This window comes from Eptesicus fuscus, chromosome 6 (genome assembly GCF_027574615.1).
Source record: "Eptesicus fuscus isolate TK198812 chromosome 6, DD_ASM_mEF_20220401, whole genome shotgun sequence".
Taxonomy (NCBI): domain Eukaryota; kingdom Metazoa; phylum Chordata; class Mammalia; order Chiroptera; family Vespertilionidae; genus Eptesicus; species Eptesicus fuscus.
The window spans coordinates 48,853,373-48,868,373 of NC_072478.1; the positions used below are offsets into that span (position 1 = coordinate 48,853,373).

At 37.3% G+C, this 15,001-nt stretch overlaps 1 protein-coding gene across 1 annotated transcript in view; it reads left to right on the forward strand.

Moving 5' to 3' along the window:
• Positions 1-15,001, forward strand: part of TLL1 (tolloid like 1) — a 158,468-nt gene that overhangs the window by 109,327 nt on the left and 34,140 nt on the right. Inside the window, exons 11-14 of the mRNA XM_008144269.3 lie at positions 1,652-1,768; positions 2,963-3,108; positions 13,628-13,823; positions 14,842-14,967. Coding sequence (XP_008142491.2) covers positions 1,652-1,768; positions 2,963-3,108; positions 13,628-13,823; positions 14,842-14,967 — 585 coding nt within the window. The remainder of the gene's footprint in view (positions 1-1,651; positions 1,769-2,962; positions 3,109-13,627; positions 13,824-14,841; positions 14,968-15,001) is intronic.

A 15,001-nucleotide genomic window follows, 5' to 3' on the forward strand; every position in this document is an offset into this window, starting at 1 on the left:
TGCATGAGGCATTTTCCTGTTGCCCTGCTTTACATAAAGGTGAGAGCTGTTGGCATGTCAGCATCTATTGATTTTTTTTTTTTTAGATTGTGACTTTACCTTTATTCTTAGAAGTAGCTTTTCTCACTTGCATTTATGTACCATACAGATCTTTTTTCTTACCATCTAAAACCTATTGCATGGACATTGTTATGTTAAAAGTGACAGCAGCCTTAGGAAGTCCAAGAGAGAACACTGTAAAAATGTTTAAAAAGTGAGGAGACATAAAAATTCAAATGAATTGAGGTTGAGGAAAACATTGTCAGGAACATTTGGATTCTTAGCCTAGATGAAGCAATTTGTGATACATGTATGTACGTCCCAAAGAAAACATTTCATTGAACTCATATTGGAGAATCAAATGTAAATTAAAACATTGGAGAACACTTCCTTCAATCGCACCCTCAGCAGTGGTGTCTGAGGGTCCACACTGCCCTGGTCGGATCCGAGGTTTTATGTGGAAAGCTCTCACCACTATTTCCTCCAAAACCTTGTCCCTCCTAGTAGTCACCGAACTGGCAACATCAGAATCACTAGGAAGGTTGTTAAAAATGTAGAAATTTATGTCCACGCCATCCCTCCAGAATTAGAGACTGTATTGCACAGCCCTGGCAATTCATAAGCACATTACAGTGGAAGAAACATTTCACTCTTTTACATGCCCGAGTTGTGCTTTGCCAGTTAGGAACACAGTCCCTCACCTGTTCGCTGTTACTATGAATTTGTTTCACGTTGACTGCCGTTTTAAATATACTAAAGCCACGTACATCTTTGCCAAGGACACGCAAAAATTGGATGACAATGTATTATTGTTTGTAGAATAATTTCATGTGTGTTGTCAAATTTAACCATTTTGTTATCTCATGGAATTTTACCGCACAGTGGCAGACATTGTGTAATGAGTATTTGTGGAGGGTTGAGGGAAGAAGGCAGACATGACAGGATTTATTATATTCTTTGGTGTTGTTCTTGCCTATGGATACACAGTTATAAAAATGTTAGAACTTATATTCCATGTTTCTGATACTACTTGCCATTCTGCCTACTATCACTGCAGATTGTAGCGTTGTAGATGAGATGGGGTGTATGCAGTAGCATGAGATCCTCAGAGCAGCGTGTCAGCTCCTCTGATGAGTCATCACTGAACCTGGCTAGACAAGGAACTCCACTTTGAGCTGAGGCATAGCCTTAACCAAGTTACTCCCCTACGAATGACCAGACTGACAATTTAAACGGGCTTCCCAGCATCATTTGTACTTTTTTTCTGTTCTTCATAGAATAATATTCCCCACCTTGATGTCCCCACATGACTTTTTACAAGTATGTCTTTTGAACTAGCTATGTCTTCATTCTACAGAATAAAGATACTGAAAGGTGGTTAATCTGAGGATATGTTCTAATATTTTATAAATAGACACAAAGGGATTGGTTTATTTATCTACCACTAGTAAGTAAATAGTAAGGTGAAGTTATGGTTCTAGTTACTAAGGATAGTGATAGGAACCAAATCAGGTCATATATATATATATATTTTTTTTTTTTTTACTGTGGAAAGCAATTAGAATACAGAGTCATATTTAGGAGTCTCTCTTTATTGTTTTATTTCTTTTAGGCAGATTCTGTGGGGACAAATTGCCTGAAGTTCTTACATCTACAGACAGCAGAATGTGGATTGAGTTTCGGAGCAGCAGTAATTGGGTAGGAAAAGGCTTTGCAGCTCTCTATGAAGGCAAGTCACATTGAGTTTTACAGGTTACTTCCTCTAAGGAGCTCTTAATAGAAATATGCTTTCTCTCAAAAACATAGGAGAATAAAAACCAAAAAAAAATAAATATACAAACTCAGTACAGTGATATTGTAGCTGTATTTTAATTATAAGTTTTTGAAACTTTGTGTTATAATATTCACAAGGATGATTTTTAATAAAAATACCTAGTGAATGTAAATTGCATTTTTAGTACCATTGATGTAGTAACATATAAATGTACTCAGGGATGTGTACTGGGGAAAAAAGGGTACAAGAGTTCTTAAACTGCAAATGGTGTGTTTTTTTTTTCGTGATAATATTAGAATATTGTGAAGAACTTACCATTTTCCTTCGCATTGAATTTGTGTCTGTTTGGTGCCTGCACCGCTGAAATGCTCTGTTAGAGGAAACTGCACAGAAAGTGATTGTGCACATTTCTGGAGCACGCTTTGTCTAAAGGAGAGGGTCAGCATTCAAGGAAGAATCTGCTGGGCGCTTTGTTCTATCCTTCTCGAAGACAATACACGGGCATTGTGCCCCTGGCTTGCTCTGCTCCTGCCTGGCTGTGGGTGGAGGAGGCCCTTCTTGCGCCTGCCTCTGCTCGGACAGGGGTTTAGGAAATTTAGAAGACGGCAGACTTCTGCTTCCCTTAAACATTTAAGTAAATGGAGGCATTTTGTTTCAAAGATTAACTGCATGGCAGTGAAAAGGATTATTTGGAAGGAGCCACAGATGTTGAGCACATGACACTAGCCCACTGCCAGGGACAGAGTTCTGTGCAGCTTCTCTCCTCATCAGCTCTTTTTACCTGAGGTCAAAACACCGAAAGAAGCAGCTCGGGGAATCACAGAGCAGACTCACACGAAACTTGTAAAATCTCTCAAGGTTTTAAGTGTTAAAAATATGCTTTTTATTTTGAGTAAGGATGTGGTGATTTAAAAAGCATATATGCCTGTGCTGACTACTATCTAATATTTATAGTTAAGTGGCTAGAATTTGGGGGGCTTTTTTTTTTAACAATCTAAATTTTTACAACAGTATAACCGGCCAACTTGGATTTTTATAACCTGGTTTTTATGGAATTACTCAGCTACAGGCACTGAACTAAAATGTTATTTTTAGAAGAAAATGAAATGTCATGTCTAGATTTACTTATTTATTTTTTGCTTTCCCCAGCAATCTGTGGAGGTGAGATACGTAAAAATGAAGGACAGATTCAGTCTCCTAATTATCCCGATGATTACAGACCGATGAAAGAATGTGTGTGGAAAATAACGGTGTCAGAAGGCTACTATGTCGGGCTGACCTTTCAGGCCTTTGAGGTAAAGTCTTTTAGGCAACCTTCTTGGAGTGTATGCTCTATAAATGACAGTGGCATTTAAGGGGATCCTCATTAAATAAGCAAAGAACCAGAGAATCAGCGTTTTAATCAGCCAAGAAGCAAAGGATTGCCTATAAAATGTAACATCAAGAGCCAATGTGGTTTTTTCCTCCCATCCTTTCTCTTGTTGCAGACATTTGCAAGAAGATTAAAGTTCGTTTACATTATCTGTGCTATTTGAATCAGAATGTTTGAAGTACTGACAATAGTTTCTCCTGACAAATGCACAGGCTTGTTTCACAAAACTGTTTTAAAGGTCCATTAAATAATAGAACTTTTATTTCTCTTCTAAACTAAGAGGTTAAAAGGTAGACTTTCTTTTTTGTTGTTGTTTGGGGGGAAATCCATTTTTGCCATTATACAGACAAGTGTTTATATCAGAAAGAGGGATTTAAGTGTCCTTAGGAGCTTCTGCCTTCATGAAAAATATTTATCGAGGAGGAGGTCAGCACCAGCATCACGGTATTAGATGATGCAGATAAACGAAAGGCCAGTCAGAATTCTGGAACAAAGTCTGGGCCCCAGATTGCCAAACTGGCTAATGAGTTATTTTTTGTGAGGTCAGAGGAACCGAGGGATTAGAAGCCAAGCTATCAGGAACTTCAGAGGATGTTTAAGGCAAAAATCAGTCTAGAAATTGAGAGCCCAAGTGAAATGGGAAGGAATGATGAGATGTGGTGGTAGGTCCAGGCAGAGGGTACCAGATGCCACAACTAGAGATTATTACTTCACGGATTAGAATGCTGATTCACTGTCCAAGCAAGTAGAAGGCAGTAGGGAACCCCGTCGGCTGCCAGGGTGTGCTGAGTGCAGTGACCGTGGTGGTGTCTTTGTCCCCACCGCAGGGGAACCAGGGGAATCCAGACATTATTTATACAGAAACCCAGAGAATATTGCACCCCCACCTGCAAGCTGTGTAATATATTTTTTGAGACTCATCTCTACCACTTTGCATGTACCATTTAATTTCCCAAGGCATACATTTTTTTTTATCATGAAAAAGTTATCTTTTCTGCTGTGGTCATGATGTTTATGCTTTCATCCATTTTGCATGTTTGGAAACCTTGGTTCTGAGATCATTTGATTCACATTTGCATTTTATTATTTCAATGGAACAATAAGATTATAAATATTATTATTCAAATTAGAACATTTTATTGTTAACAGAAATCTAAAATTGGGTAGGATTCGCCTGCTATTTAGAAAACAAAACAACTGGTTCACTGAAAAATTATCTACATAATAACCTCCTTACTTATATGTTGTGATATTGCGAAAATTAAACAGTGGACTGTCTTTCAATATATAATCCAATGATTTATGGAATTTTATTACAGAAGTGATGTCAGAAAATGCATTTATTCCATGTGTCTAAAAACTAGGATAGTACAAAGGACAAGTAGGAAAGATTTACATCTCAAGCTCTTAGAACCATGCCTAGAGTAGTTACAATAAATACTTGTTGATTGAGTGAATGGATGTATTATTACTAAGCTTTAGGATTGAAAAAACGTTATGTCATAGTTTGGCTCACAGTACATTTTATTTATTATCTCTAGTTCCTATTCTTTCTTAATTTTGATTTATTTTCTTAATTTTTAATATATTTTTATTGATTTCAGAGAGGAAGGGAGAGGGAGAGAAAGATAGAAACCTCAGTGATGAGAGCGAATCATTGATTGGCTGCCTCTTGCCTGTCCCACACTGGGCATGGAACCCGCAACCTGGGCACGTGCCCTGACCAGGAATCAAACTGTGACCTCCTGGTTCATAGGTTGATGCTCAACCACTGCGCAATGCCAGCTGGGATGATTTATTTTCTTATGTCCTTTTTTCTCTCCTTCATTTATATACTAGTCATATTTGAATGTCTAATAAGCCTCTCATCTTTAAATGACTAGAACCAAACCTTTGATTGTGTTGTCTTACTCACTAAGCCACTCTTCTTTGGTTTTCCTTATTTCAGTACTAGTGCCCCGGTGCACAGATTCGTGCACATTGAAAAGAAATTAATTAGAAGGTGGCCGGCGGGGCGGGACTGGGCGAGATGGGCCAGACATGCCCTAGAGCCAACCACACGCGGTTCCTCCCTGGCAACTGCACTTGGGGCGGCCCTGCGGCTTGAAGGGCGTCTGTGGAGTGATCAGGCCCCAAACCAGCTCTCCGACATCCCCGAGGGGTCCCAGATTGTGAGAGGGCAGTTCTCAGGTGATGCACCCTGGAATCAGGCTCTCTCCTCTCTGGTTCTGGGGTGCATCACCTGAGAACCACCACTGCCAAGTCACCAAGCTCGGCAGCTCCTGCATTGAGTGTCTGCCCCCTGGTGGTCATTGCGTGTCATAGCTACCAGTTGGACGGTTGGACAGTCGCTTTGCCTTTTATATATATAGATTTACTATTTCAGTGTGTCTCTATTTACTCAAAGAATATCCTTAATTCTACTTTTTCTCTTTAACCCCAAGGCCAGTCTATCAGCATATTTCATTTGTTTTTTCTTCAAAACATGTTCCATATATGACCACTTGATACCTACTTTCTGGCCACTAGTCTGGTACCAACACTTCCCCTTCTCACAGCTCTATCCTGGCTCTACATATCCTGTTCTCCACACAGTCAAAATGATCCTACCTAATAATAGACAAATATGCAAATTGACTGTACCTTCGCTATGCCCACGATTGGCCAGGAGGCGCGGGGGGGCGGGACTCGGGGTGGCCCGGGTAGCTGATTGGGCTGGCGGGATGCTGAGCTGCGTCGCCAGCAGCGGCACGAGCTCAGCGTCTGCGCCATGTCTGTGCTGCGGTACAGAAGGGGCCTCTGGGGCAGCGAGCTGACGTCCTGCCACGCGGACCATCAAAAGTGTGGGAGCTGGGTGCCTGTCTGCTTAGGCAGCAGGCCTTTCAGAAGACTCCGCCACGCCAGAGGCTTCTGAAAGGCCTGGTGCACCAGCGATCGAAAGGAAAGCGTGGGAGCTGGATGCCTGTCCGCTCAGGCACCAGGCCTTTCAGAAGCCTCCGGCGCCTGGTGCACCAGCGGACAGGCACCCAGCTCCCCTGTGATCGAAAGCGAAAGTGTGTAGGGCACCCTACACGTGCATGATTCAATCATGCACTGGGCCTCTAGTGGTCATTAGGTGGTTTATTTCATTTAGTCAGTTACCTTTCTATATCAATTTATTTCTGTTTGCATAATATATTTTCAATATACGGCTTATACATTTTATGTTGAAAATGTATACTTTTTAGAAAGTCCTCACCAATCTGCAGTGTTTTGTGTGTGTGTGTGTTTCAGTTATTATTCCCGTCTTTGCCATTTTTCAAAAACTTTTTGCCATTTTTCAAAAACTGTTTCTATTTTTGTAACTTTTAAATTTTCTATGTTACTCTCTCCCCTTTTAGATAAAAGGGCCCGTAAGATAAACTTATGCACCATCCGGTTGAAATCTACTATAAAGGATTTACTAGCTGTCCATTATTTATACTTTTTTGTGAATTTATGACACGACTTTACCTCTCCTAATGCTATTTAGACTTTAATGTAAGCATAGAAAGAAAATCTGAACAAGTTCTTTGGTTAATGAATCTTGGGTGCTTTTCACCAGGAAAGGACACTGTTTGGGGGTGTAGAGTCCTGATACTTCTATAATCATACCCTTTGTGAAGCTTTTTCTTCTCTAGTAGTTACAGGTGCAATGTGTCCGAAGACCAGTACTTAAGTGAGCTTGTGCTTGCATGGAGATAATGATGTCTGCAGTCACTTATGAATAACACTGCTGCTTCTATTTGGCAGCAATGTTCTTCACAAAGAAGCCTCTAAACTACTATCTTACTTGAGCACTTTTAGTATGCAGACATACAGAAGAGAAAAAGTTTGGAAGACTGGACATGTTTATAGTAACGACTTTCAAGAACTGTTAATAAAGCAGAAAAGAAGTGAAATAAACTCAGAGCTGACTTATGTTTACAAGGAAATCTCCACATACATTAATTTAAGTGGGATTAACTTTGAGGCACTTGTCCACATTTCTACACACTGATTTGGTTGTACTTCCCTTACAGAAGCCATAGATGTTTAATAGTCTGACCCATCATTACTGCAAGCTGCAACATTCCAAACTATTACAGAAATTTTTATCTTGGCACTTTGTGGACTGCCTAACTAAAAGTAATCGTTTGATCATTTTAAGTATTTTGTATTAGTTTAATTTAATTAGACTAGTCTTTGTTAATGAACTAAGAAGCCTAGACAGGGTGGTCTTAAATTACTTAAAATTTTTATGCTTGTGATATACTATTTTGGGGATGTTTAGCTAAGAACATATATTAGTGGCCACGGCCGGGTAGTTCAGTTTGTTAGAGCATCATCCCAACATGCCAAGGTTGCGTGTTCAGTCGTGGCCAGGGCACGTACAAGAATCAACCAGTGAATGCAAAACGAATTGGAACAACAAATCGATTCCTCTGCACCACCCCCCTCTTTCACTCAAATCAATCAATAAAAATTTTTTAAAAGAATACATGTTGGTTAATGACTATTGAAGAGAAGTAGGTCAACAGAATTATGGCTAAGGCTATAATTCTACTCTGAAAGATTAGCATGTTTTTGTTTAAATAAACTTGGCCAAGGTCACACAATTCATAACTGGTAGCACTGTGATTGACACCAATTCCATGGCCTGTGCACTCTTGCACCCAGGACCTGGTCACAAAGAGAGGCATTGATACTTTCTCATAGCATTAAATTCTTTCCCTTTATAACATTCTTCATTTATACATTTGTACTGTTTAATCAACATATATGTCTGTCAGTCAGGGATGTGTCTGTTGTATATACCACTCTTTACACACTATCAAGTGTATATTTTCTGGCCATAACAGATTTTCAATGAATATTTGCTAAATTTATGAGTAATTAAAAATAATTGTGTCATGAAGGAAAAAAATCAAGTAGGCAGCATTTAAAAACTTGAGTCACATAAAAATTAACATAAACTAGACTTTTGATTTTCACATGTTGAGAATATTTGTTTTTTCTTCTCCTTTTTTGAGCTATAATTATTTGTGTATTAGTTTTCATTAAAATTAAATAGTAATAATATCATTAAATACTAAAATATTAAGTATGGTAGTAAATTTAAAAATAATGACCTATTATTAAGCTTTTCTTCTTTTATTAAAAATTCCTCTTATTGATAGGATTATTTATTAGGCTCTACTGGATTTTTCCCATTGTGGAAATTAATTTTTTTTAGTGACTAATGCTTAGTGACTAACATTGATTTTGTTAGTTATATATACTAACATGTTCTTCCAAAGCAAATAATAATTACTTTAGACTCATTGGCATAGCTCTGTGGTTGATCATCCAGCCAAGAACCATGAGACCACCAGTTCAATTGACGGTCAGGGCACATGCCCGGGTTGCGGGCTCAATCCTCAGTGGGGGGCATAGGAGGCAGCCGATTGACAGTGTTTCTCTCTCATCGATGGTTCCATCTCTTTATCCCTCTCCCTTCCTCTCTCTCTCAAATATCAATAAAATACGTTTTAAAAAGAATAATTACTTGAGCATTGTTCCAAATGTATATAATTTCACAGGGTATTTTCTATAAAAGTTGAATCATTTAGGAGCTGATTGCATTACTTATATTTTGAAACTACACACTAACAGTCACGGGAGAGGGTTATGTGTTGTTGTTTTTGTTATGGTAAAGTAGACATAATATAAAATTTACAATTTTCACCATTTTTTAAGTGTATAGTTCAGTAGTGTCAAGTACATTCACATTGTTGTGCAACCATCACCACCATCCCTCTCCAGAACCCTTGCAAAACTGAAACTCTACACACAATAAACAACAACCTCCCTTTCTCCCCTACCCCCAGCTCTTGGCAGCTACCCTTCTCATTTCTGTCTCTATGACTTTATCTATTCTAATACTTCATGTAATTGGAATCATATAATATTTGCCTTTTTTGACTGCTTATTTTACTAGTATAATGTCCTCATGGGTCACCCATGTTGTAGCATATATATATATATATTGATTTAAGAGAGGGAGAAAGAGAGATAGGAACATTAATGATGAGAGAGAATCATTGACTGGCTGCCTCCTGCACGCCTCCCACTGGGGATCGAGCCCACAACCCGGGCATGTGCCCTGACCTGAAATCCAACCGTTATGTCCTGGTTCATAGGTCAACACTCAGCCATTGAGCCATGCTTGCTGGGCATCTCCCTTTTTAAGGCTGAATAATATTCCATTGTATTTATGTACCACCTTTGTTTATGCATTCATCTGTTGACAGACATTTGGATTGCTTCCACCTTTTGACTATTGTGAATGATACTGCTATAAACACGGATTTACAAATATATCCTCGAGACACTGCATTCAATTTTGGGGTTATATACCTAGAAGTGGGGTTGCTGAATCATATGGGAATTCTATTTTTAATTTTTCAGGGAGCATGGGAGATTGGAAATATTATCTGGAAACTTTGGAATTTTTTAAGCTTTTTACAAATTAGGTACCGCAGTAGGTATTTTTGCAGTGTTATGTTTATTTAGAAATTTGGTTATAAAATGGAAGCAAAGTGCGTGAATGGGTCCTGTGCAGGGTCGTAGGCCTTCCTCTAGGCTGGCTCTCCTTCAGTGTCGGCGCTCACCCACGTGCACTGACCACAAAGCTTTGCACCGCCTGGCAGTTTTAGAATGTGAGGCTGACCACGTTAGATAACCTGTAATTGATTTTAATTTTTGCTAATTGGAAATCACTCAGCTTTTTCATGCTCCCTCTCTAACCTGCTAGTAAAGGCATGAGCCCCCACTGAGTAACAAAATGTAACCTTAATCCCTTCTCACTAATCTGTGTACTTGTTTTCCCCTCTTTGTGTATTTGCATCTACTTCCAATATCACTTAAATATCAGTTTCCTAAAAATATTAGAAGCTTACTATCATTTTCATTGTATTTCCTATATGCATGCTAAGTCTGTTTACATTGAGATAAACTTGGCCACATTCATGTATGGTTTGGTTACCTTAAAGTCTGTAATAAATTAACATCATCATTATCCAAACAAATTTATTATATGTGCAGCTGTGCATGGCATTGCATTCAGGTCACATATCTGTGAACTGTGTCCAGGCTATAACTCAACAAGAAACTGCTCTTTCTTTTTTTATTGTTTTTATAAATCACTGAATTTGATATTCTTTTTCTCACGGAACTTAAGGTTACCGGCATAATATCAATAAATACACTTATTCACTTTTTAGCTTCAACCATATTTATTTCTAGCCAATCAGTATATTACTTGATTAAATAATTGATATAGCTAGAGCAAATGGTACACAAGTGACATAAATAAAATAACTGAAACTTTCATTTGTGCTCATCATTACTTCTGTGGAGATGTAGTTGAAAAGGTATAATTATAATTAACACCAATATAACAGATTCATTGTGGTGGCATTCCACTTAGGGTTAATTCAGTTAAGCTGGAAAAATGCGTAAACAAAGATCACTGAGGTCATTGATAAGATATCCAGGATGGTTGGTGGAGGGGTTGTGCATTTCCGAATATTATAAATTCATATGTATGCGGCACATTTTATTTTCTAAGTAATTCAACAACTGTGACCTTTACTATGTGAGAATACAGTGCATATTTCTATTGTGTTATCCATAACACCAGGTGCATAATATTTAATATGTAAGTAATACATAATTCATAAGTAGCTACTAGTGGAATCAATCCTACAATTGATCATTGTTATGCATTTATCCATGAAATATTTATCCTTGTGTTTCATATAAATTATTTAAACTTATTAAGTAGCCAGTGACTATACTTTAAATTAAAATTTAAAATAACCTATTACATATCTGTTAAAAAATAGATTGAGTTTTATTTACAGGGAAGTATCCATTATCTTATTTCTTTTCAATCACTTATTTCTTTTCATATTTATATGAAGAAATATAAATTTTTGTTTCATTTTCAATAGTGTCTATTTTGTTTTTCCCCTGGTAATACTGTAATTTTTAAAAGCAGTACTCTCCTCAGATAGTAATTAAAAAGCTTTTTAAATTAATCTTCTTAATTTTTATGCTGCGCTGTAATTCTGTTGTGGTCTCTCTTCTTTTCCTCTTCTAACTCACAGCCCCCCTTCCAATATGATTCATGAGTCAGGGGCAGTTCATTCTGTGCTGCTTTAAGCAAGTGTGTCTATGATGGCTTGCTGAGAACAGGGGTTATTTTCCCGGCAGTTTTGTCTCTAGTTCGGTGTTGCTTATTCTTTTATCAAGCCCTACACCTTGAGAGTTTTAGATGCTATTTTATTTGTCCCCTTGACTGAAGAATAGCTTTTGGCCATCTGGAAATGGTCTCATATTTATAGAGAACTTTGATTTTGAAAGGAGTATATTAAAGGCTAAGAGAAGAAAGCCTATATATAGCTGATCAGATTGGCCTGGTCATCTCCAGTGACTAATTAAGTTACTAGTGCCTTAATTAGTTATTGCTAGCTCTCCCTTCCCATCTCTCCATTTAAACAGCTACAGTTTAAAAAGTGTGTTTTAAAAATGAGATATTATTTATATTAAATATTTTCTATTCATCCCCATAATCTCACACAGAAAGAGAATACATTTATAGGAAAAAGTCTGGATTTATTAATCAAATTTAATGAGCCTGATGGAGCATCCTTCACACCTCCTACCCCCACTTCTCTTAACCTCTTGTTCACCTTTATATTTTTCCATGAAATGTATTACTTTCTAATAGTGTATGATTTAATTATTTCCCTGTTGATTGTTCCTTTGCTCTCTACCCACCAGAAGCAGCTAAGCCCCACGAGGGTGAGGCTCTGTCATTCTGCTGAATGGTGCATTCCAAGCAGTGGGAAGAGTGCCTGGCAAAGAATAGGCACTGACTGTTGAAGGAATGAAGGAATCCTACTGTGATTGGGGAAAGGAAGCAGCAAATGTAGTTCTTAGTTCTAACCAAATCTGTGCTTCAAAAATCTATTTTTTGTCTTTTGTCCTTATGCTACTTAATTTTAAGACTATTGCTATTAATGTTTGACAATTCAGGAAACAGACTCTTCAAACAACTATACAGTATTTTTGTGCATTCTGGTTGTAGTTCCATGAATGACTATATTTTGCAACCGAATTCTATATATCAGCAAAATGTATGTCAGACAGTGGCTCACAAGGTGCGATACTTTTCATGGTTCTCTAACTTCAGATATCTAATAAGCAGTTGACTCTATTAAGATTTCAGGACAAGTGCCTCCTTCTGTAAAAAAATAAATAAATAAAAAGCAAGAATTTTATTTAGAAATTGTCTAGCTTTTAAATTAATTTGTAAATTTTGGCTCTGTTGCTTTTAGAAGTAGGTCTAGGCAAAAACATGAGTCCAGAAATTTAGAGTTCTCCATAAGTTTCATAGGCCGATAGTCTGATCTACCATTTACATTTAGTTGTTGAAGAAGATAAATTGAGTTCTGCCACTTAATATGGGTTGAGGGGAGTGTGTTGAGGTAAAAGGGCTCATCTACATCAGCCGAGGTACTTGGAGAAAGACTCTACAGTATGATAGTCTTTCTACATGTAACTATGCTAGCTATCAGTAAAGAATTCCATAGACTGGGAAGTAATGTAATCCATATTATCAGACCTTCCCTAAAAAAGATATCTATAACCTAAAACAGTGTAATATTTGCCAATAGAATTTGAAGGCAGCTTTCTTTGAATAAAATAGCTATTTCCTTGATTAACAATGGGCAGTTGCTATAGCTATATTTCTGTTTGTTTTTTCCAAAATATATTTTATTGATTTATTACAGTGAGGAAGAGAGAGGGATAGAGAGTTAGAAACATAGATGAGAGAGAAACATCAACCAGCTGCCTCTTGCACACCCCCTACTGGGGATGTGCCTGCAACCAAGGTACATGCCCTTGACCGGAATCGAACCTGGGACCTTTCAGTCCATAGGCTGACGCTCTATCCACTGAGCCAAACCGGTTTCGGCAACTATAGCTATATTTCTGAGAAAATTTTACACTGCTTTTAGCATAATCTGGCCCAGACTTTTAATGACCATTATAAGTACAGATATGTTTTCAGTTCTATTTTCTAAAGAATTACCACTTGTATTTTAATTTTCTTTGAAAAGGCAGTTTAACGTTTGTTGATCCAGATGCATACAGATGTATTGTTCTGTAGATTTGTTTTCTCTCTCTCCATATCTACCAGAATAATATGGGTCTTTTATCCATGGGCGGTATAGATATCACCGTGCACACTTGCAAGATATGTTCTCATTTAATATAAGTAATCTGCTATATGACCAATCAGTATTATGGTACTGAGAATACATAATAATCTTACTATAGAAATTGTTTTATCTATTAATGAGACATATGTTCACATATTTTTACTCTCTAAGATTGAAAGACATGACAACTGTGCCTATGACTACCTAGAAGTTCGAGATGGGACCAAAGAAAATAGCGCTTTGATAGGGCGTTTCTGTGGTTATGATAAACCTGAAGATATCAGGTCTACCTCCAACACCTTGTGGATGAAGTTTGTTTCTGATGGGACTGTGAACAAGGCAGGGTTTGCTGCCAACTTTTTTAAAGGTAATTTGAAATGTGAGATTTTCCTTGTCCAGGATAAATGTGATATTTGGCTTTGAGGTAGGGACAACTGGAGTAAAGTTTTATTGAAAGTTGAAGTATGCACTGTTCATAAGGGAATTTTGGTGGGTTTTGAGGACAAAGGTTATTAGTAAAATACTAGAATTTTGGACTTTGTAACACAGGGTATTAGTTCTACTAGGATATTCTATCATTTTAAAATGAAATAGATAAAGTAAAATTCAGAAAGGGATCTATAGATTGGGAGAAAATGTTTGCAATATAGTCAACAAAGAATTCATACTGACTTGTAGTTCATCAATTTATTTTTAGGTGACAGAATTTCCAAATCACCCATTATAGAATGGCTTTTACTACATTGGAAAACATTTATGGCCTCTTAGTGAATACCTAGAACGTCTTTTTTTTTTTTTTTTTTTTTTTTTACAAAGAGTATATATTTTCATATAGTACATTTTTGTTTCCATATATAATTAAAAGAGTATATTGGTGTAAAAATATGAAATTATTACATTTTCTGGATTAATATGTCTATATAAAAACACTGAGTGCTTTATATTTAAAGAGGTCCAGGAAGTTTCTGAATTTTTCCTTTTTAATTTATATTCACCATGACATATTTCTTTAAAAGCATTTTTTAGGGTATCTAGGAAACTATACTATAACATCAACAGGTGAAGCTGTGTTTTTTCAGTAAGTTTTTCTGTTTCATTCTGAAAAATAATAGTACTGTGTCTGAGATAAGGTGATCTGCAGATGGCCCTGCTCTAGGTTTCTAGTACTTCTGTTGGTTCTTACATGTTCTCAGGATGCAGTGACATGAATTCTTGTTTTTCATCTATTAAGGACTTGCAAATTGTTCTTGCTCCTTTGTTGAAGCAATTAATTGTCTCATTTTCATTCAGAGCTATTAAGCATATCATATTTTCAAAAAATCTTATACCTTAGTATATAAAAACAAAATACTCCAGTCATTCTCTAACTCTTGCCGTCTTTATAGAGGAAGATGAGTGTGCCAAGCCTGACCGTGGAGGCTGTGAGCAGCGATGTCTGAACACCCTGGGCAGTTACCAGTGTGCGTGTGAGCCTGGCTATGAGCTGGGGCCTGACAAAAGGAGCTGTGAAGGTATGACTGGGTTTGCACTTGGCATTCCCTGCTG